The sequence below is a fragment of the Schistocerca nitens genome, chromosome 11 (genome assembly GCF_023898315.1).
Source record: "Schistocerca nitens isolate TAMUIC-IGC-003100 chromosome 11, iqSchNite1.1, whole genome shotgun sequence".
Classification (NCBI taxonomy): Eukaryota; Metazoa; Arthropoda; class Insecta; order Orthoptera; family Acrididae; genus Schistocerca; species Schistocerca nitens.
In genome coordinates this window covers 102,670,111-102,693,929 of record NC_064624.1, presented here as the reverse complement: position 1 = coordinate 102,693,929, position 23,819 = coordinate 102,670,111, and the positions used below count along the sequence as shown (strand labels likewise).

Here is a 23,819-nt window from a genome sequence, read left to right as displayed (position 1 = left end):
AAACCTTGATTTTCCCTGCCTTCACCAAGCCAAGCAGTGCTATGGTCTTAGCTGGTGGCCGGAATACACTTAATATCAAATCTCCTTAAAACCCTTCCTATTTTTGAAGACAGGTGTCCCTATAAAAGGGAGGAACGCCACCAATTTGCTTTACCTTCTGTTTGTTCCTGTGAAGGTTCCATCTGTAGAGCACGATGCATCTGACTGTCGGTATAACCATTCTGCTTGAACACTGCTTTTAGGTGATGGAATTCTCGTGTGAAACTCTCTGCATCTGAGATGGGATAAGCTCTTTTTACCAATGTACATAGGACCCCTTTGCACTGGTATGATGGATGACAACTTGACATATGAAGATATAGGTCTGTGTGTGTGTGGACTCACAATAAACACTGTTCTAATGTCCCATCATCCCTCTTGTAGACACACCAAATCATCTAAAAACTGAAGTTTTCCAACCTTATCAACTTCCACTGTGAAATTAAATATTGGGATGCAGACTTTGAAAATTATCTAGGAAATGATCAAGAGCATCCCTCGCATGCGGCCATACCATGAACGTATCATCAACATATCTCCGAAAAGAAGTCTGTTTTAAGAATGTGGGCAGCTGAAATGCCGAAATATTGTATCAAGATGATGACATGTTAAGGCTGGAGACCCAATACGAATATCATCAATTAATACACCGGGAATGTTTAAGGAGTTGGAACGCAATATAGTCTTTTACAGAGTTTGGCACAAGAATATAAAACTGCATTCTTGTAGAGAATGACCTCCATGCCAAACAGCACGAATTCTGAAAAAATCTATCATGTGGAATCCAAGTTGCACTTTTCTCATACTACATTCTGAAAGCAACGGGTGAAGGCAGTCTGGCAGGTGTAGTAATTCTTGACTTCCGGGAATCAATCAGATAGTACTTCAAACAAAGATGATGTGACTTACCGAACGAAAGCGCTGGCAGGTCGATAGACACACAAACAAACACAAACACACACACAAAATTCAAGCTTTCGCAACAAACTGTTGCCTCATCAGGAAAGAGGGGAAGGAGAGGGAAAGACGAAAGGATGTGGGTTTTAAGGGAGAGGGTAAGGAGTCATTCCAATCCCGGGAGCGGAAAGACTTACCTTAGGGGAAAAAAAGGACAGGTATACACTCGCACACACACACATATCCATCCACACATATACAGACACAAGCAGAGTGTCTGTATATATATATATATATATGTGTGTGTGTGTGTGTGTGTGTGTGTGTGTGTGTGTGTGTGTGTGTGTGTGTGTGCGCGCGCGCGCGAGTGTATACCTGTCCTTTTTTCCCCCTAAGGTAAGTCTTTCCGCTCCCGGGATTGGAATGACTCCTTACCCTCTCCCTTAAAACCCACATCCTTTCGTCTTTCCCTCTCCTTCCCCTCTTTCCTGATGAGGCAACAGTTTGTTGCGAAAGCTTGAATTTTGTGTGTGTGTTTGTGTGTCTATCGACCTGCCAGCGCTTTCGTTCGGTAAGTCACATCATCTTTGTTTTTAGATATATTTTTCCCACGTGGAATGTTTCCCTCTATTATATTGCAGATAGTACTTCAATATAGATAACTGCATTATCTGCAAAAAAAGTCTGGGGTTACTATTAATATTGTGTTTGGGATCAATACCAAACAGAACTAATAGCGTGTACTGAATGTATATAGAGAAGGGCAGCACGAATGTTCACAGGTTTGTTTAATCCGTGGAACAGTGTCACAGAGATACTGAACAAACTGAACTGGAAGACTCTTGAAAATAGATGTAAACTATCCAGAGAAGTTTCAGTAACAAAGTTTCAAGAACTGGGTTTAAATGGTGACTCTAGGAATATACTACAACCCCTACATATTGATCACAAAGCGTTTGTGAGAATAAGATCAGAATAACTACCGCACACACAGAGGCATCCAAACTATCATTCTTCCCACACTCGATACGTGAATGGAACTTGAAGAAACCCGAGTAACTGCCATAATGGTACGTACCCTCTGCCATGCACCACACGACGGTTTGCAGAGTATAGACGTAGATGTATGCACACCTGGAAAGATGCAAGTGGGTGAGGAGTGCAGTATCACGACGATGCTGACTGGCGAGGTCATAATCGTTTCGGTGGGACGGATGTTACGGTGAGGAGGTACGATGTTGCACGTGCGTACTGACCTCCGAATCTTTGAACACTGTACACTTACCGGTCAACATTATTGTGACACTGTACTCCTTTCACACCTGTACATCTTTTCAGCGGGCATCCAGCCCCACTTTATATTTCACGGACAACAATGCGCGACCGTACCGAACGACACAAGTGAAGTGGCTCTCGGAATGAGAGAATATTCGGCGAAGTCAGCTTGCCCATTCCCCGACTTAAAACCCATCAAGCATGTGTGTGATGTTTGGAAGATGTGCTGCAGCATGTGTACACGCCCTACTGACCATCCAGCAGGTGTTAACTACAGTGGTGGAGGGCAGTTCAATAAGTAATGCAACACATTTTTTTTTCTGAAACAGGGGTTGTTTTATTCAGCATTGAAATACACCAGGTTATTCCCCAATCTTTTAGCTACACAACACTATTTTTCAACGTAATCTCCATTCAATGCTACGGCCTTACGCCACCTTGAAATGAGGGCCCGTATGCCTGCACGGTACCATTCCACTGGTCGATGTCGGAGGCAACGTCGTACTGCATCAATAACTTCTTCATCATCGGCGTAGTGCATCCCACGGATTGCGTCCTTCATTGGGCCAAACATATGGAAATCCGACGGTGCGAGATCGGGGCTGTAGGGTGCATGAGGAAGAACAGTCCACTGAAGTTTTGTGAGCTCCTGTCGGGTGCGAAGACTTGTGTGAGGTCTTGCGTTGTCATGAAGAAGGAGAAGTTCGTTCTGATTTTTGTGCCTACGAACACGCTGAAGTCGTTTCTTCAATTTCTGAAGAGTAGCACAATACACTTCAGAGATGATCGTTTGACCATGGGGACGGACATCGAACAGAATAACCCCTTCAGTGTCCCAGAAGACTGTAACCGTGACTTTACCGGCTGAGGGTATGGCTTTAAACTTTTTCTTGGTAGGGGAGTGGGTGTGGCGCCACTCCATTGATTGCCGTTTTGTTTCAGGTTCGAAGTGATGAACCCATGTTTCATCGCCTGTAACAATCTTTGACAAGAAATTGTCACCCTCAGCCACATGATGAGCAAGCAATTCCGCACAGATGGTTCTCCTTTGCTCTTTATGGTGTTCGGTTAGACAACGAGGGACCCAGCGGGAACAAACCTTTGAATATCCCAACTGGTGAACAATTGTGACAGCACTACCAACAGAGATGTCAAGTTGAGCACTGAGTTGTTTGACGGTGATCCGTCGATCATCTCGAACGAGTGTGTTCGCACGCTCCGCCATTGCAGGAGTCACAGCTGTGCACGGCCGGCCCGCAGGCGGGAGATCAGTCTTGCTTGACCTTGCGGCGATGATGACACACGATTTGCCCAACGACTCACCGTGCTTTTGTCCACTGCCAGATCACCGTAGACATTCTGCAAGCGCCTATGAATATCTGAGATGCCCTGGTTTTCCGCCAAAAGAAACTCGATCACTGCCCGTTGTTTGCAACGCACATCCGTTACAGACTCCATTTTAACAGCTCCGTACAGCGCTGCCACCAGTCGCAAGACAATGAAACTATACGAGACGAAGCGGGAATGTTTGAAAATATTCCACAAGAAATTTCCGGTTTTTTCGACCAAAATTGGCCAAGAAAAAAAATGTGTTGCATTACTTATTGAACTGCCCTCGTACCATAACAACTCCTTACCGATGTTGCGGCCAGCACGGGAAAACGTTGCAGAGTGTGCATCGTCTATTAAGAACCACGTCCCATGTTTTGTAATATAGAGGGGGATCATCACGAATCGTGGTCACTACAGCCCAATTTTTGCATTTGAATGAAAGTGCCATTTCTGTAAGTCTCATCGCGTATTTCTTTCAGTTACCTTGTGCACTACACTGTAGTAATTCTTCGTATGTACGATCCAAGTTTCGTCGAGTAATGTTACTTGGCACTGCAATTTGCTTTCACCCGTAAGTCTTGCGCATCACTGTATAAATTGCTCAGGCGAGTGTAAAGGGGAGGGGGCAGGAGAGGGGAGGGGGGAGGGAGCAATACTGGACGGGCAACGACAGTGAAGTATCATTCTAAATTCCGTATAGTAAATAGACACAAAATTATACAGAAAAGTGTTATAATTGGCTTTTTGGTCACAATTAATGAAGGGTCGTGTCACGAACTGAGAGAAAGTAGGCTAGCAATTGTAACAGGACTAGTTATAGGGTAGTTAATGTATTCTTCGATACCGCAAAAAGTGTAGCAGATTGTGCACCACCCAACCCACAATATGTAATGAGCAAATGATGGAAAGTACAGTTTTTCTTAATTTCTACCAGCAAATAAAACTGTATGGTTCCCTTGCATAACAAATCAACATCATTAAAATTGTTTCAGATCATTTAACTGTAATTAACGGAAACTCACAATTAGTTAGAAAACCTGTTGTGAACTCCAGCAAAATTTGTAATTTCATTCTCATGATTGCACGTTAAATCAATAATTAATTAGGAAAAAAAATTACATCACTTGTATTTAACTTTTTCACTAACAATTCTCAAACATTCTGATGTAAACACTATTAATTTTCAATAATTTTGTTACTACAAAAATATCATACAGAACTTTATCCTGAAATTGCATTTTGGCATTTCGTACTGTACCGTAATTACTGTTAGGAATAAAATCCGATGTCAAATCAAGATGAAAATAGCAATTTTATGATAGGTATTTTTTTGTATTCAGAATGAATCACTACTTGTCGTCTTTAAAGCTGTACTAACAATTTGTTGTAAATCATTAACTTTTCAGTCTAAATTAGTAAATGTAACTGTTTTTGATAATAGGACAAAGAACATACATTTTTTAAATAAGGTATATATTGAGTAGTGCAAAGCACTTTAAGTCAGTAACTGTTTGGCCTGTGTAATGACGCAAAATCTATCACAGTTGCTGTTTTGTCAGTCATGTTGGTAGGAAACAGTTTGTGTGTCAACATCTTTGTAAATGCTTATGGAAAATAAGTCTGCTGTTAAAAAAAGATTCATCAGTGTGTTGGAAAATATTATTTTAACATCCAAGTTTTCATCACATCCCAAAGCCTGGTAAATCTGTAATATACGTCCCCTAATGGAATTTATCGGTGGAGGAGATTCAATGCTTCAGAGCTAAGTATTGCACGACAGAAACTACATCACTCTCGTACTACGACGAATCTCTCGCGACGAGAAGTATTTCGGCGAGAACTGCAGTTAGAGTAGCACTGGACAATCCACTCTGCACATCAACACAGTGAAAGAAACATCTAATTGCAAAGCAGGCAGCAGACATACCATAAAACTAAGAAGGCCGGTGAGAATTGTGGACACACTCCACGCAGGGTTCCACGAGTCAGGGTGGAAGTCGCTGATAGACAGGCACAGCCGAGTATTCGTCTTGAACCTGGAACACAAAACTTTGCACTTCAAAAACATTATACATGCCTTGCATTCCACACACAAGCACTGGATCCCAACTGTGGCTAACTTAGCTGGACACATGATTAAATAAGTGCTACTTATAATCACTGCTATCAACAGTAGTATAGAAGGGGGGGAGGCATAAAAATTACATGAAGAGAGCAATGCTTGACTACTAAAAGCAGGTTCAAGTGGATGGGCTGCAGGAGTTATGTAGAGATGGTGAGGGTTGCTCAGGATGTAATAGTGTGGAGGGAAGCAATAAACCATTTTTCGGACTGAAGCTAACAAACACAACAACAATAAAATCATCCATTGTTGTCTTCTGTTTCATTACACCTGGTATTGTTCTATTTGAAACTAACAAGTTACTCAGTATAGCCCAATTCTCCATCATCTTCCACAGATGTAAATGTAATTTCAGGTGTAAGTATACACCTCTGAAGTGTTACACGACGATTACTCTCTACGATTTATTTTAAAGATCTCATTCAGGGCCTAACAACTTCACTGGTTTTGAGCACGAGCAGTCACACCTGCTCAGGCTCTCACTCGTGAGCAGAGCTGTCGCAGCAGGTCGGGGGAGAGGGAAATGTGCACGCAACAAATGGTAACGACAACGCGGGAGAAGTGCCAACTGTGAAATGAGGCAGGACCAGTTTTGACAGAGAGGCCACCTAATAGCAGCAATGGTGAGTTAACATCTGTAACACCTAGAATGTCTTCGCATTTCAATCCGAAATGTGAGGAACCTCATCTTTTCAACAATGTAGGGAAACATAGATTGCTACTTACCGCAAGACACAAAAGACACTCACATATAGCTTTCAGCCACAGCCTTCGTCAGTAAACACACACACGCACACACACAAAAAAAGAGGGCAAGCAAGCAAGGAAGCAAACACACCTCACGCACACACACCGCTGACCCGATATTCTGGAGGAGGAGGAGGATATTAGTGTTTAACGTCCCGTCGACAACGAGGTCATTAGAGACGGAGCGCAAGCTCGGGTGAGGGAAAGATGGGGAAGGAAATCGGCCGTGCCCTTTCAAAGGAACCATCCCGGCATTTGCCTGAAGCGATTTAGGGAAATCACAGAAAACCTAAATCAGGATGGCCGGAGACGGGATTGAACCGTCGTCCTCCCGAATGCGAGTCCAGTGTGCTAACCACTGTGCCACCTCGCTCGGTCCGATATTCTGGAGTTGGCAGTTGTGTGTGCATTACATGTCCTTGCTTCCTTTTTTTTTCGCGCGCGCGCGTGTGTGTGTGTGTGTGTGTGTGTGTGTGTGTGTGTGTGTGTCCATTCAGACCGACGTAGAGTAAAAAGATCACATGTAATAAATTGGGGGTGAAGCAGATTCATTGGGAAAATCTCAAAGAAATGTAATTTGTCCACAGAAGAAGTGCCTTACGAAACACTTGATTGGTCGATTCCTGAGTACTGGTCATCAGTCTGGGACACATACCAGGTAGGATTAATAAAAGAGAGAAGGAAGATGGATTCAGTCACACGATCATTTTGTAACCATGAGAACATTACAGAGATGTCCAATGAACTACAGTAGCAGACACAAAGGTGTCACTGCATATCAAAGAGACGTTTATTGTTCAATTTCTGATGGTGTACATACCAAGAAGAGATCGGAAACATGTTACTCCCTCCCACACATCTTGCAAAGTGACCACAGCAATAAAATCAGGGAACTTAAAGAGTTCATCTGGCAACTCGTCAACAATCAATCTCGACTTGTCATTTGTGAATTGAACAGGGAAAGTGGGAAAAGGTAAGCGGCATCACAAGTATCCTTCGCCACACACTGTAAAGTAACTTGTGGTGTATAGATTTAGGTGTTTTAAGAGGGTGGACTTAAAGCGGGGAAAAAAAAAAAATTATATATATATATATATATATATATATATATATATATATATATATATGTATAAAAATTAATAGAGGGAAACATTCCATGTGGGAAAAATATATCTAAAAACAAAGATGATGTGACTTACCAAACGAAAGCACTGGCATGTCGATAGACACACAAACAAACACAAACATACACACAAAATTCAAGCTTTCGCAACAAACTGTTGCCTCATCAGGAAAGAGGGAAGGAGAGGGAAAGACAAAAGGATGTGGGTTTTAAGGGAGAGGGTAAGGAGTCATTCCAATCCCGGGAGCGGAAAGACTTACCTTAGGGGGAAAAAAGGACGGGTATACACTCGCGCGCACACACGCACATATCCATCCACACATATACAGACACAAGCAGACATATTTAAAGACAAAGAGTTTGGGCAGAGATGTCAGTCGAGGCAGAAGTGCAGAGGCAAAGATGTTGTTGAATGACGGGTGAGGTATGAGTGGCGGCAACTTGAAATTAGCGGAGATTGAGGCCTGGTGGATAACGGGAAGAGAGGATATATTGAAGAGCAAGTTCCCATCTCCGGAGTTCGGATAGGTTGGTGTTAGTGGGAAGTATCCAGATAACCCGGACGGTGTAACACTGTGCCAAGATGTGCTGGCCGTGCACCAAGGCATGTTTTAGCCACAGGGTGATCCTCATTACCAACAAACACTGTCTACCTGTGTCCATTCATGCGAATGGACAGTTTGTTGCTGGTCATTCCCACATAGAATGCGTCACAGTGTAGGCAGGTCAGTTGGTAGATCACGTGGGTGCTTTCACACGTGGCTCTGCCTTTGATCGTGTATACCTTCTGGGTTACAGGACTGGAGTAGGTGGTGGTGGGAGGGTGCATGGGACAGGTTTTACACCGGGGGCGGTTACAAGGGTAGGAGCCAGAGGGTAGGGAAGGTGGTTTGGGGATTTCATAGGGATGAACTAAGAGGTTACGAAGGTTAGGTGGACGACGGAAAGACACCCTTGGTGGAGTGGGGAGGATTTCATGAAGGACGGATCTCATTTCAGGCCAGGATTTGAGGAAGTTGTATCCCTGCTGGAGAGCCACATTCAGAATCTGACCCAGTCCCGGAAAGTATCCTGTCACAAGTGGGGCACTTTTGTGGTTCTTCTGTGGGAGGTTCTGGGTTTGAGAGGATGAGGAAGTGGCTCTGGTTATTTGCTTCTGTACCAGGTCGGGAGGGTAGTTACGGGATGCGAAAGCTGTTGTCAGGTTGTTGGTGTAATGGTTCAGGGATTCCGGACTGGAGCAGATTCGTTTGCCACGAAGACCTAGGCTGTAGGGAAGGGACCATTTGATGTGGAATGGGTGGCAGCTGTCGTAATTGAGGTACTGTTGCTTGTTGGTGGGTTTGATGTGGACGGACGTGTGAAGCTGGCCATTGGACAGTTGGAGGTCAACATCAAGGAAAGTGGCATGGGATTTGGAGTAGGACCAGGTGAATCTGATGGAACCAAAGGAGTTGAGGTTGGAGAGGAAATTCTGGAGTTGTTCTTCACTGTGAGTCCAGATCATGAAGATGTCATCAATAAATCTGTACCACATCCTTTCGTCTTTCCCTCTCCTTCCCTCTTTCCTGATGAGGCAACAGTTTGTTGCGAAAGCTTGAATTTTGTGTGTGTGTGTGTGTGTGTTTGTTTGTGTGTCTATCGACCTGCCAGCGCTTTCGTTCAATTTAAAAAAATTGCCACTAACAATCAAACTGACAACTTTCACTGTAATAAAATAACAACATTGCACACTGAGTTACACATGGATCTATTTACGTTATAATATTTACTCTTAACAGCACCCGGAAACCTTTTAACTAGGTTTTTTCAGGCGTTTTACAGAAATTTATCCTACTGCTTTAGGAAACTGATGCCCAGGCACTGAGCTTCAAACCATTTAAGTATGAAGAAAATTGAAGAGGTCCAGTCCATAAAAGGAGCCCTTGCTACCCGAGTTCTACAGAAGTGCTGTGCACCTATTATGTTGATTAATTGACACTATCTCGTGCTGTGCTGGTCTTCAGTCCACAGACTGGTTTGATGCAACTCTCCACATTACTCCTTCCTGTGCAGGCCTCTTCATCTCTGAATAACTACTACAAACCAGATTCATTTGAAACTGCTTACTGTACTCATCTCCTTGCCTCCCTCTTCATCAGAATGCATCCCAACGACCGATCCCTCCTTTTAGTCAAGTTATGACACAAATCTCTTTTCTCCCAATTCTACTCAGTCTCTCCTCATTAGTTATATGATCTATCCATCAACAGTCCAATTAAAATTACTAGACAGTTGACACTCCACACATTGGAGCTGGTTTCCTCCAGTCAAAATGTTCAACATCACCCTCGATCCTTTCATCGTTGCCAAACTGCAACAACTGGACAGTTCACTTCCAATTCCTTGCCCACCTTTCTTTATTTGTGTGTTTTGATCCTGAATCTCTCTCTCTCTCTCTCTCTCACTCACACACACACACACACACACACACACACACACACACACACACACACACACGCAACACAACACAACACAACACAACTGATGTAAATGACATACACAGTTTCATAGGCAGCATTAACCCAACACTACTGGACACTTCCGCAAAAGACATAATTCAGCATCACATAGACAGTTACCATAATCAGACAGATCGGCTTACATTATTAGATAAGCTTTGCCCAACATTGCATGAAGCTGAAGTTTTAAAGAGTGCAATTACTCACTGCAACTCTGTAACAACAGTTCTATTTGCAGCTATTTAATCTAGTGTTGTTAGTTAGCATAGGAACATGACATAAAGGTCATTTTATCTACTCAAATGTTGCATAATTTGTTTTTATCTCTAAATCTAGTCAAACATGTTTTGATTATTACTTTTGTTCAAAGATTTCTTATTTCTAATACTTTGCCACATCATTTTCATCACCATATTGACTTCTTTATTTGCTCGTATTTTCTTCCTAACATCCTTTTTTTTTATTTTTTTTTTTAATTTTAAATCTGCCTGTGATGCCTATAATCTGCAACCAAGTGCCAACAATGACTGCTCATTAGTTGGTAATGCAGCAGCACATGTAGCCAGTGTGAGAATAGTTTCAGGTAACATGTAATAACAGCGAGAGATTACAGTTTGCTTTTAGCAGTGAAACCAATTTTTTTTTTGTCTCGAGTTTGCTATTACAGGTTAGCTTTAATCACTGTGAAAATGCAACTGTTATTTCAGTTGTTCTGCAATTGCTGATCACAGTTTACTTGGATACATTACACATTTCGAGGTTCTGGTCAGCTTATGACAAGAGTTTAATTTCAAGGCTACAAAATGCATTGCCTGCCACACTTCAATCACTGGTCACTTAAAATCAGCTGTCAACAGAGGATCTCGCATTTCGGAGCATACCTCATGGGACCACTTCGAACAATCCTCAGTTACACACTGACAACATTTGTGAAGTGACGTGCCTTATCTGTTTGTCACCTATAACCGAGCAGTAGCTGTTAGCCGATATTTGAGAATTCGCGCGCATTTGTTTGCACCAAATTTGGGCCGTGGTTCCCTAGAATAATTTTTAAATCAACTACGGGTTGTAAATTGACAATTCTATGCCCATTTATGAAAGTTACAGCACGTCCACACTCGACGACTACTCGATAACACACTCGAGCAACACGGAAGTTTTTTTTCTTACAAAGAGAAAACATATCATGCATAATGCAACAAGGTTATTTGCTAGGTCAAAACATATTTATATCTATCTCATTAAAACTCATTACCTATTAAATGTTGTACGTAATTAAATTCTTTACTCTGTAAATAATCGACAAAATTTAGAAATGAATGACACGTATAAAAAAAAAATCTCAAGTCGATATGACGTCATGGGTCACTACCGGTTTCAACTCCCCTCACTCACATGACGCAAAGTACATCAGACTATATAGGACATACTCGTGTAATGTTACAAGCTCATAATGAGGATGATCCCAATAGGTGAAGTGAACTCTGTGAGTGGTTCGTTAACAGATGTGAAGAAGAGCAACATTTCCACGATCTAATTCTTTGGGCAGATGAACTCTATGGAACAATTAACTACCGTAATTGCGTGTACTGGGCCACTGAGAAACCGTACCTAACAGAGGAAAGACGTGTTAATCTACCAGGTGTATGAATCTAGCGTGGTCTGTCTTCTGGAAGGTTAAATGGGCTGTACTACCAGAATGAGATTTTCACTCTGCAGCGGAGTGTGCGCTGATATGAAACTTCCTGGCAGATTAAAACTGTGTGCCCGACCGAGACTCGAACTCGGGACCTTTGCCTTTCGCGGGCAAGTGCTCTACCAACTGAGCTACCGAAGTACGACTCACGCCCGGTACTCACAGCTTTACTTCCGCCAGTACCTCGTCTCCTACCTTCCAAACTTTACAGAAGCTCTCCTGCGAACCTTGCAGAACTAGCACTCCTGAAAGAAAGGATATTGCGGAGACATGGCTTAGCCACAGCCTGGGGGATGTTTCCAGAATGAGATTTTCACCCTGCAGCGGAGTGTGCGCTAATATGAAACTTCCTGGCAGATTAAAACTGTGTGCCCGACCGAGACTCGAACTCGGGACCTCTGCCTTTCGCGGGCAAGTGCTCTACCAACTGAGCTACCGAAGCACGACTCACGCCCGGTATTCACAGCTTTACTTCCGCCAGTACCTCGTCTCCTACCTTCCAAAAGCTGTGGCTAAGCCATGTCTCCGCAATATCCTTTCTTTCAGGAGTGCTAGTTCTGCAAGGTTCGCAGGAGAGCTTCTGTAAAGTTTGGAAGGTAGGAGACGAGGTACTGGCGGAAGTAAAGATGTGAGTACCGGGCGTGAGTCGTGCTTCGGTAGCTCAGTTGGTAGAGCACTTGCCCGCGAAAGGCAAAGGTCCCGAGTTCGAGTCTCGGTCGGGCACACAGTTTTAATGGGCTGTACTACTTTGAAAACACTGTCACAGGTGACTCTTGCTTAGAAATGTTGCATAGAACAACTCCTGGTCTTAATGACTTTTTGGAAATGAAGATTATTGCTTTCAACAGGGTGGTGCACCACATCACTTTCACATTGATGTAAGGGTATTTGTCATTCCCTGCAAGATGGACAGGGCAATGAGGGAGTCTAGAGTTTCCAGCTTGATCCTGATTTAACTCCACTAGACTTCTGTCTGTGGTGTGGGGTACTCTCAAGAACACAGTTTACACTACAAGACCACAAACTCTGGATGATCTTAAGAGTGCAAATTGAGGAAGCCTGTGATGCTATTTCATTAGGAGCAATACAGTTGGCATGCCGCTCTGTTCTCTCATTGTCAATGGTGTATTGCAGCTGAAGGAGGCCATTTTGAATATTTACCACCTTTAGGTGGACCTTAAGGTATACCACAAACATTGTACTGTATTTCTATATCCTACAATTAATGGATGGGTGAAGTATCTTTTAGGAACATTATGTTTGTAGATTGTGGACAGTTGGAAATGTGGGTCTCACAGGAAGCGTGCAAGGTATAAGTCCCTATTCATCTGTGTCCTCGGTGGCTCAGATGGATAGAGCATCTGCCATGTAAGCAAGAGATACCGGCTTCGAGTCCCCTTCGGGGCAAACATTTTCTCTGTCCCCGTCGAGGTATGTCAACAACACCTGTCGGAAGCTGAGGGTTTTCAATTAATTATCATTTATTCTAGAGAAGCTGCACGGTCATCAATGGTATCTGTTCTTTCGAGAACAGTCACTGTCTTCATATTTCTATCGCCTTTAATTAAAGAGATATTCAGTTTCAAAGAGTGTATACATTAGTTTGGGACACCCTGTATATCCAGTGTTAACAAATTTCTCTTCAGAAATGCTTTCCTTATTATTGACAATCTACTTTTATATCCTCTACACTTTGGCCATTATACATTTCTTACAGCCCAAAAAGATAACCTTGTCTACTGTTTTAGTGTCTTGCTTCCCAATTTAATTCCCTCATCATCACCTGATTTTAGTACATTCCACTACCTTTGTTTTGTTTTATCAATGTCATCTTATATCCTTCTAGATATTAGCGAAACAAATTCTTGAGTAATGTTCCAACGTTTGCAATACTTATCAAGTACACATGACAACAGGCATCAAACTAATTGCTTAGATTGTAATGGGACGGTACTGGTTGTATGAAAGCGTTAACAGAAACAATTGGGGAACATAAATCTGAATCCTCAGAAGAAAGACGATGACGGTTCTCGCAAAACCCTGTTAGGAACATTGAAAAAAACTGGTACTCAATGAAGCCCACACAATAATTCTGCTGCCACTATCCCATATCCTATGTGGGCACCCCGAGAGCAAGATGAGAGATTAGGACACATACAGAGGCATATATTCAAGTCACACTTCTCCTCCCAGAAAACCCTCCACAATGAACTGAAAGTCCTTTACACACACAGCTATTTCATCATAATTTTAGTAGCACTTGCAGATATTGCCTGTATGCGTTAGTTCATTGACGGCCACTGAAGAATGCTTGCATGACGAGGTCCATTTTTACATGAAGCTGCACTGTACTGCTTTTCATTCCAAGTTCTGCAGCACACTTTCTGATTGAGTTTCAGAGTGAACAGATCACTAATGCACAAACTTCAGCACACGTTTCCCTTCAGCTGACTGACGGCCAGAGTGGTGAAGCATCCAAAACACTTTCCAGACACACAGCTTTCTTCTCCGACGTGACAAGTCGGAAGACTTGGTGGCTCCTTACCACATCGTCCGTGAACTTACCGGTCACCTGTGCAATATTTTCATTGTTGTGCTTTAATTTATTGTTCAAAATACTTGCCATTAAATACATCTCCAAAGTTTCTGCTGTCTGTCATTGTTTTTCACTGAACACAGGACGTAAAATAACAAAGTAGTCAATGTATAGACTTTATTCTCCTACCTGGGCAGTTTCATGACAATCACACTGCAATTCAAACAACGAGCACTACTGCCTTATCAGTATTTATGATGCGAAGTTCAAATCTTAAATAATCTTACCATTTTACAGCAATAATCAATATTTGAAAGTATACAGTTGGACAGATAAAAATCTACTCACCCAAAGGTGAAAGAAGGAAAAAAGTCTTTCCTTGTAACTTCGTCATCCAGGAAGTCTCCCTAGCCTGGGGTGCTGGGCTACTTTTCTTTAACTCCCTATTTGCTAAACCTCGCCAAGTCTTTTGCAGCATCCCTCTTCTTTCCCACTCAACCCTGCTGCCAGAAGAAGTAGCCACCGGCTCCGAAAGTTTGCACATCTTTGTAACTTTTACATGTGTCATTTTCTGACATCACTTGCCAAGTAGAATTTAACCTATTGAATTATATCACCATCTTACATTGTTAAACACATTTATTTTAGGTGGAAAGGGATTATGTGGGCACCCTGTGGACTTGCTTCTAAGTACATATACAGATGTAGAATTTTGGCAGCAACAAATTTTTAATTGTCACTTACCAAAAATTAGACAAAGACAGGATACTGGAAAGTGGAAGGATCCAACACGAAACATCAGATTGCGAGCTGTTTTGGTAGCCGCCTACTCACCTGCCATTTGGTGTTGTCATGTAAATGCTGGGCGGCTTGAATGGAAATTCCCTCGGAAAGACCAACTTTCCGTGGTAGATCCCACCCTCGTACGGCGTTCCTTCGGGACCCGTGACGGCATAGTGCCTGCAGCAGTGGAACCAAATGTTTTCCATTTTCTTTCTATACTACTGAAAAAGCTGTCTAGTATACATCACTTTAAAATAAATAACAAATCAAAATGTGAGACAAACAAAGAACGTGTACTCGGCCGGGATCCCTTAATCGGACAGGCAGGTTAGAAAATTTAAAAGGCACAGGTTAAAGTCAGACGTAGTGGGAATTAGTGAAGTTCGGTGGCAGGTGAATACAGGGTTATAAACACAAAATCCAATAGGGGTAATAAAGGAGTAGATTTAATAATGAATAAAAAATAGTAATATGGTTAAGCTAGAATGAACAGCATAGTGAACACATTATTGTAGCCAAGACATGAAGACCATGTCTACCACAGTAGTACAAGTTTATATGTCAACTAGCTCCGAAGACGAAGAGATTGAAGAAATGTATGATTACATGAAAAGAAATGATTCAGGTAGTTATGGGAGACGAAAATTTAATAGTCATGGAGGACTGGAATTTGACAGTAGGAAATGGAAGAGAAGGAAAAGTAGTAGGTGAATATCTACTGGGTGTAAGGAATTTTGCACAGAACATAACTTAATCATGGCTAATACTTGGTTTAAGATTCATAAAAGAAAGTTGTATACATGGAAGAGACCTATAGGAACCAGGTTTTAAATTTTAAGACATTTCTGGGGGCAGATGTGGACACTGACTGCAATTTATTGGTTGTGAACTGTAGATTAAAACTAAAGAAACTGCAAAAAGTGGGAATTTAAGGAGGTGCACCAGGATGAACTGAAAGAAACAGAGGTTGTAGAGAGTTCATTAGCGAATGATTGACTAGAATAGGGGAAAGAAATACAATAGAAGAGGAATGGGTGGCTTTGAGAGATGAAATAGTGAAGGCAGCAGAGGATGAAATAGATAAAAAGACTAGGGCTGGTAGAAATCTGTGGGTAACAGAAGAGATACTGAATTTAATTGATAAAAGGAAAAATATAAAAATGCAGTAAATGAAGAAGGTGAAAAGGAATACAAATGTCTCAAAAATGAGATAGACAGGAAGTGCAAAATCGCTAAGCAGGGATGGCTAGAGGACAAATTTAAGGATGTAGAAGCATGTATAACTAGGGGTAAGATAGATACTGCCTCCAGGAAAATTAAAGAGACCTTTGGAGAAAAGAGAACCACCTGTATCAATATCAAGAGCTCCGATGGAAAACCAGTTCTAACCAAAGAAGGGAAAGCAGAAAGGTGGAAGGAGTACATAGGGGGTCTATAAAATGGCGATGTACTTGAGGGCACTTATGGAAATGGAAGAAGATGTAGATGAAGATGAAAAGCGTGAAGAAGTTGAGAGAGCACTGAAAGACCTAAGTTGAAACAAGGCCCCAGGAGTAGACAACATTCCATTAGAACTACTGATAGGCTTGGGAGAGCCAGGCACAACAAAACCATCTAGTGAGCAAGATGTATGAGACAGGTGAAATACCCTCAGACTTCAAGAAGAATATAATAATTCCAATCCCAAAAATCCTGAAGGTGACAGGAGTCAAATATAGGAAGCAAAATGCTATTTACAATTTGTACAGAAACCAGATGAAAATTATGAGTCGAGGGGCATGAAAAGGAAGCTGTGGTTGGGAAGGGAGTGAGACAGGGTTGTAGCCCATCCCCAATGTTATTCAATCTGTATATTGAGCAAGCAGTAAAGGAAACAAAAGAAAAATTTGGAGTAAGAATTAAAATCCACAGAGAAGAAATAAAAAGCTTGATGTTTTCCAATTACACTGTAATTCCGTCAGACAGCAAAGGAACTGGAAGAGCAATTGAACAGAATGGACTGTGTCTTGCTATGTCTTATGTTATGTGTTATGTGATTTATTTATCTCATTACATACAATTTCCAAATTATTTGATTTGATGTACACGAGACATGTCAAGGTTCACTAAATAAACTTTTTCACTTTTTTAAGAGAAATACAAAAGTTTACATTATATTTTACACTTCTAAGTTACAGCTACACATGTATATAAAATAATACATGTAATACAATCCCTGTGTTCAGACTGAAGCTGTCCTCAATGAATTCATCGGCAGAATAACAACACTTTTCCACCAGAAGAGTAAAGAGCAATCTTTTCAGTGAACGAAGCTCCATCTTAAATATATTGCTGCCTTTTATTTTATTGAAAATTTTTAACCCCATATATTCTGGTGTTTGGGCATAAAGTTTTAAACGATGTGTTGGAAGTTCGTAGTTATCTCTGCGGCGAGTGCTGTAGTTGTGGTCAAAACAGAAAGTGTCTAGTGTATATTGATTTTTATATGAACACCACCACCTCATATATGTAAAGTGAGGGCTGAATTTCCCCAGAAGATTATGCCATAACGAGTAATTGACTCAAAGTAGCCGTGATAAACTATCTTTCTGGTATCCATGTTTGTGTCACCTGACAAAATGCACATTGCAAATGCCAAGCTGTTCAGTTTATTTGCTAAGTAATCTATTTGTACCTTCCAATTTAAATTTTTGTCAAGATTTAGGCCTAAGAACTTCACAAGGTTTGCTTCTGTGATATCCTGATCATTGCAAGTTATCTTTATTTCAGTCCTTTCCTACTGATTTAGCTTCAAATTGCATCATTTTGGTTTTAGTTACATTTCGTTTTAGACCATTTTGATAGAACCAAGATTCGAGTTTTTCTAAATTATTTTTGGCTTTTTCTGGAATACTTTCAGATACTTCATTTTCAATTAGAACTGATGTATCATTGGCAAATAAGACTGAATGAACATCAATAGCAAGTGGTAGGTCATTTACGTAAAAAAGAAACAGATGGGACCCAATATCGGATCTTGTGGGACTCCTTGGGGAACTGTTTTCCCGTCTGAGCAATAATTGGTTCCATTTGAAATTAAAATTACTCTGTTTCCTACCTGACAGGTAAGAGCTAAACCATTTTAAAGCAGTGTCCCTGATTCCGTACACCTGTAATTTGTGGAGGAGTAATGCATGCTTCACTGAATCCAAAGCTTTAGTTAGATCACGGAATATTCCTGTGACCTTTCTACCCTTATCTAACGTGGAGCAAATTTTTGGGATAAATTCATTTATAGCAGTCACAGTGCTTTTACCCTGTTGGAATCCAAACTGGTTTTTAAAAATTATATCATTTACAATAAGAAAGGTCTTAATTTGTTTTGCTGCAATATTTTCAAACACTTTAGAGAAGACTGGAGAGAGAGAGAGAGAGAGAGAGAGAGAGAGAGAGAGAGAGAGAGAGAGAGAGAGTGGTAATTCCCCATATCTTCTGTCGATCCTTTCTTGAATAGAGGTTTGATCTCAGCATATTTCAATACATTTGGAAAGCATCCCTGTTCAAAAGATTTATTTATAATAACTGACAGTGGTTGAGAAATAATATCTTACACATACTTGATTACAGATGATGTTATTTCATCCCACCCACATGAGGTTCTGCTATTTAGAGCCAATATTTCTTTTTCCACATCCCTTTGGGCGATTTTTTCAAATTGTTTAAAAGATGTGTTCTGGCTGTTTTCCAAATTTGTGATGCCTTGATAGAATGTCATATCCACATCTGATCTTACTACATTTAGGAAGAATTCATTGAAACAACTTGACATCTGAACAGGGTTTACTATAATTTCATTATCATGTCTAATTTTCAAAATTTAATGAATTTTTACTTTGGCTCCTAATTCAGACTGAACAGCTGACCACACTGCCTTTTTCTTTTTTCTGTGTTCTTGTATGAATTCATTGTTTGCCATTCTTTTATCTGTCACTACAACTTTCCTAAATACAGATTTATACTGTTTGACATAATTAACAAAATCCGGAATTCTGTTTGATTTAAACTTTCTGGCACTAGAATTTTTTATTCCTGTTGTAACCCATTTGAGTTTACCATTTACTTTCTTTTGCTTATATCAACACGGAAATAATTCATTAAATACCTCTAAGAAGCAATTTAAAAATTTGTCATAGTTTTATCAAGCTTGAACTATTGTGGTCTACAGACCAGCTTATTGTACTTAATTTATTGTAGAATAAATCCATTTTACTTTTACTGAGATCCATTTTTAAATACACTTCTGGAGGCTTTAGGTTATTTGCTTTTGGGAGCTCAATAAACAGAGCTGAGTGATCTGAAATAGCCAAGTCTAAGCAGTATCTGTGCTTATTTCCAGTGTCAAATTTGTAGTTGGTAATAATATCATCAATGCAGGTCACTGATCTGCTGTTTTCCCTAGTGCCTTCAGAAAAGTTTAGCTTGAAACCAGATTTCTGAATTAAGTCACGAAATTTTGTGGAATCATTGCTTTCAACTAAGACATTTAAGTTGAAGTCTGCTGCTATAGCAACGTTTTTCTTACTTTCTTTTCTGGACTTTTCTAGGAGGCTTTCAAATTTGGCTAAGAACACTTTTGTTCTGTAGATTGCTATAACCAGTGTGTTCAGATCACTTAGTTCTACAGAGCAACTTTCAAACACGCACTCTTCATTTAAATAATTAAAACTCTCTCTTATGGTATAACTTGCAGAAGAATTGACAAGAGTGCAGGAGCCTCCACGAGATTTGCTTATTCTACAAAAGCTAGCAGCTACCTTAAAATTATTAATACTATTTAATACTTTTATACTATCTTCTGCTAACCAGTGCTCGTTCAGGCAGATTATTTTAATATTTACAGATTCTGAAAGCAGAATTTTTAGTTCGTCGATTATTTAGTATTTACAATTTGGTAGTTCTGCCCCTAAGCCATTTATATTCCAGTGCAGCAATAGATCATTTCTGTTTTTGGTTATTTCACGTGCATCCTTTGTTGGGTACCTAAACGTTTTATTTTCAGTTTGAGTTTTTTCTTTGTCACCCCTATCAGAATGAATTAGTTTCCCTTGCTTCTTAGGATTTCACACACATCTATTAACATTTTACTAAGGTTCACAGAGCCTAATCTATTCAAGTGCAGGCCGTCTTTTCCCAGACACTTATAGTTTAAGAACTTGTTTGAGTCAATGAATACTGCACCGAGTCTGTTGCACTGTTCCCTAATGCTGGTATTTATCCTGTTGATGTATCACTTACCGATCTTCGATGAATAATTCCAGCCTGGATGTTGAGTATACAGTTTTCATCAATCTAATCAGATACCGTGTTTCATTCAAGATTTCTTCCTCACTGTTACTGCGAATGGAGTTTGTGCCCATGTGGATTAAGACACCTCTAATTGTCGGTGCTTAAAGTTTTGTTACCAGTTCCGCTCGTGTTTCTTTTCATACAAAATACATTCTTAAAATGTTTGTCGAGTTGATGCGATCGAATTCCAAGTCGAACATCGATCTTACAGTCCAGCACAATAACATTTTTTAATATAGAATCACCTAATTTTCAAAATCTGTTTTTCTCATCTTCTTTATTCGTTGCACTTTTACGTTTGCCCTTATTATAGGAAACTGTTTGCAAAGAGGATATGAGATGAACATCAACAAAAGCAAAATGAGGATAATGGAATGTAGTCGAATTAAATCAGGTGATTCCCAGGGAATTGGATTAGGAAATGAGAAACTTAAAGTAGTAAAGGAGTTTTACTATATGTGGAGCAAAATAACTGATAATGGTCAAAGTAGAGAGGATACAAAATGTAGACTGGCAATGGCAAGGAAAGTGTTTCTGATGAAGAGAAATTTGTTAACATCGAGTATATATTCAAGTGTCAGGAAGTATTTTCTGAAAGTATTTGTATGGAGTGTAGAGATGTAGGGAAGTGGAACATGATGATAAATAGTTTAGGCAAGAAGAGAATAGAAGCTTTCGAAATGTCGTACTACAGAAGAATGCTGAAGATTACACGGGTAGATCACATAACTAATGAGGACGTTCTAAATAGAATTGGGGAGAAGAGGAATTTGTGGCACAACCTGACTAAAAGAAGGGATCGCTAGGTAGGACACGTTCTGAGGCATCAAGGATTCACCAATTTTGTAGTGGAGGGAAGTGTGGAGGGTACAGATTGTAGAGTGGCACCAAGAGATGAATACACCAAGCAGATTCAGAGAGAGGTAGTTTGCAGTAGTTACTCAGAAATGAAGAAGCTTGCTTAGTACAGAGTAGCATGGAGAATGGCATCAAACGAGTCTCTGGACTGCAGACAACAACAACAACAACAACAACAACACGAATGCTCTGGGCCAGTCTTTATTTTTTCTTTCCAAGATATTTTTTATGGAGCTGTTATGTCTAATTCAGTGCCCATTTAATTTAGTTTTTCTGCTTTGTTTCAGTTAATCAATGTCCTTTTCTCTTTAATTTCTTTTAGTAGTTGTTCATTAGATTTTCTTTCAGCCCACACTTTTTTTGCGGCTCTACTACATATCCACATCTCTACCACTCCTCACTTTTTTTGTTTCCACAAGGTTCACCTTTCAGAACCTAAGCCTAAAACACTCCAAATAAATGACAATTCTCGTTTCTATATTAAGAAGCTCGTTTGTTAATAAATTAATCTTATTTCTGAAATGATTCAGTCATTGCAATTCTTCTTTAATAATTTTCGCGTGTGCTGCCAGATCCTGTCAACATTCTGCCACGATATTTCAGCCAGAGAAATCCGCCAATCTTCAGGTGAGCGGACGACTACTGAAGAGCCGAAGTGCAATCACAGTATTTATGCAGAGTATTACGCAAGCGAAATGTACCAGTGTGTTTCAGCGCTCGCATCAGGCGACGTGTGCTGCTCTCAGTGGTGGAAGTGAGATATGATCTATTTATCTGAGTATCGAATGAGCACATTGATTCGCTGTGACTGAATAATTTTAATCACCTGTCTCCAGTTTTTATCCAGTTGAAAGTCGTTGCCACAATTTATAAGGCTATCCTGCACGCGTCATCATCTGATGGATGCACTCAAAGATGTCAGCACATTTTGCGTGCACGATATTCGGCATAAATACCGTGAATGCACCTGGTCTCTTCAGTAGTTGTCTACTCACCTGAAGATGTGAAGATGGCCAGATGCCGCTGGGTCAAAATGTCACAGCAGAATGTCACGGGGTTGCGGCTGATTATAATTACTAATAGTATGCCGAGAAAATTTCAGAAGTTACACTGCAATTCTTATTTTAGTATCTATTATACACTGAAGAGCCAAAGAAACTGGTACACCTGCCAAAAATATCGAAAGGGGCCCCTGCAAGCACGCAGAAGTGCCACAACACAATGTGGCACGGACACGACCAATGACTGTAGTAGTGCTGGAGGAAATTGACACCACGAATCCTGCAGGACTGTTCATAAAACCGTAAGATTATGAGGAGGTACAGATCTCTTCTGAATAGCACGTGGCAAGGCATGCCAGATATGCTCGATACTGTTCACGTCTGGAGAGTTTGGAGGCCAGCAGAAGTGCTCAAACTCACAAGAGTGTTCCTGGACCCACTCCGTAGCAATTCTGGACATGCGGAGTGTTGCACTGTTCTGCTGGAACTGTCGAAATCCATCAGAATGCACAATGTACAGGAATGGATGTAGGTGATCAGACAGGATACCTATCTATGTGTCACCCGTCAGTCATATCTAAACTTACCAGGAGTGTCACATCACTCCAACTGCACGCGCCCCACACCATTACAGAGCCTGCACCAGCTTGAACAGTCCCCTGCTGACATGCTGGGTCCAAGGATTCACGAGGTTATCTCCATAAGATGGGCTCCAAAAGCCCGTATCAATGATGTTATGTTAAATGGTTTGCATGCTGACACTTGTTGATGGCCCAGCATTGAAATCTGGCGCAATTTGCAGATCTGTTGCACTTCTGTAACGGTCAATGATTCTCGTTCAGTCTTTGTCAGTCCCGTTCTCGCAGGATCTTTTTTTGAGCCACAGCGATGTCTTAGGTTTGATGATTTACACACTTCTGTTACAGTTTATCAGTACACTCACTTGACTATTCTCAGTATGCTTGTTACTTGTTTGTACTCTGCCTCATTATGCACACGGGTCAGCTTATCAGAGGGACACTTATTGACTATTAATTTTCGACAGGAAATGCTGTCTGAAATATTGTTGCATGTTAAACAAACAAAATGTTGACACACTAAAAAATCTTACATGAAAGTGTAATGTGCAGTGGTACTTGTAGTTTATATTACATCTGTATCATCTGGTAAGATAATGTTACCGTGAATGAAAGCTTAATATCTGTACGTACCTTATTACAGTACAGTGACAGGCAACTAATTTGCACTCTAATGTTAAAATTAAAAAAATTAGAAGTAAGGTATAAAGATTAAGGTTTAACATCCCATCATTGTAAAAAATGTTCTGTTCTTACACAGGACAAAGAAAGACTGCAATATTCTTTTGCTTTGCTTACCAGACGACAACCTCGATTTTGTCACGATGTTCTGCCATTTCCTAACCCATAAAATGTCTAATGGAGTAGATGTAGAGCTTTGTTCAATGTACTGAAGGGCTGCACGAAATGCATTTATATCATCTGCATGTGATACTTAAGCCACAAGCCCATTGTCTTATTTGTCACCATAATCTTTCTCGTTCTTTTCAGTTGTTCAAGTTACAGC

General features: G+C 40.7%; 1 protein-coding gene across 4 annotated transcripts in view; it reads right to left on the bottom strand.

The window, feature by feature from the left end:
- LOC126213314 (ubiquitin-conjugating enzyme E2 J2) overlaps positions 1-23,819 on the bottom strand; it is a 68,506-nt gene that overhangs the window by 36,701 nt on the left and 7,986 nt on the right. For all 4 annotated transcript variants that reach the window (XM_049941001.1, XM_049940999.1, XM_049941000.1 and 1 more), the window contains exons 3-4: positions 15,103-15,228; positions 5,471-5,579 (exon numbers count right to left, since the gene is read on the bottom strand). In XM_049941001.1, coding sequence (XP_049796958.1) covers positions 5,471-5,579; positions 15,103-15,228 — 235 coding nt within the window. The remainder of the gene's footprint in view (positions 1-5,470; positions 5,580-15,102; positions 15,229-23,819) is intronic.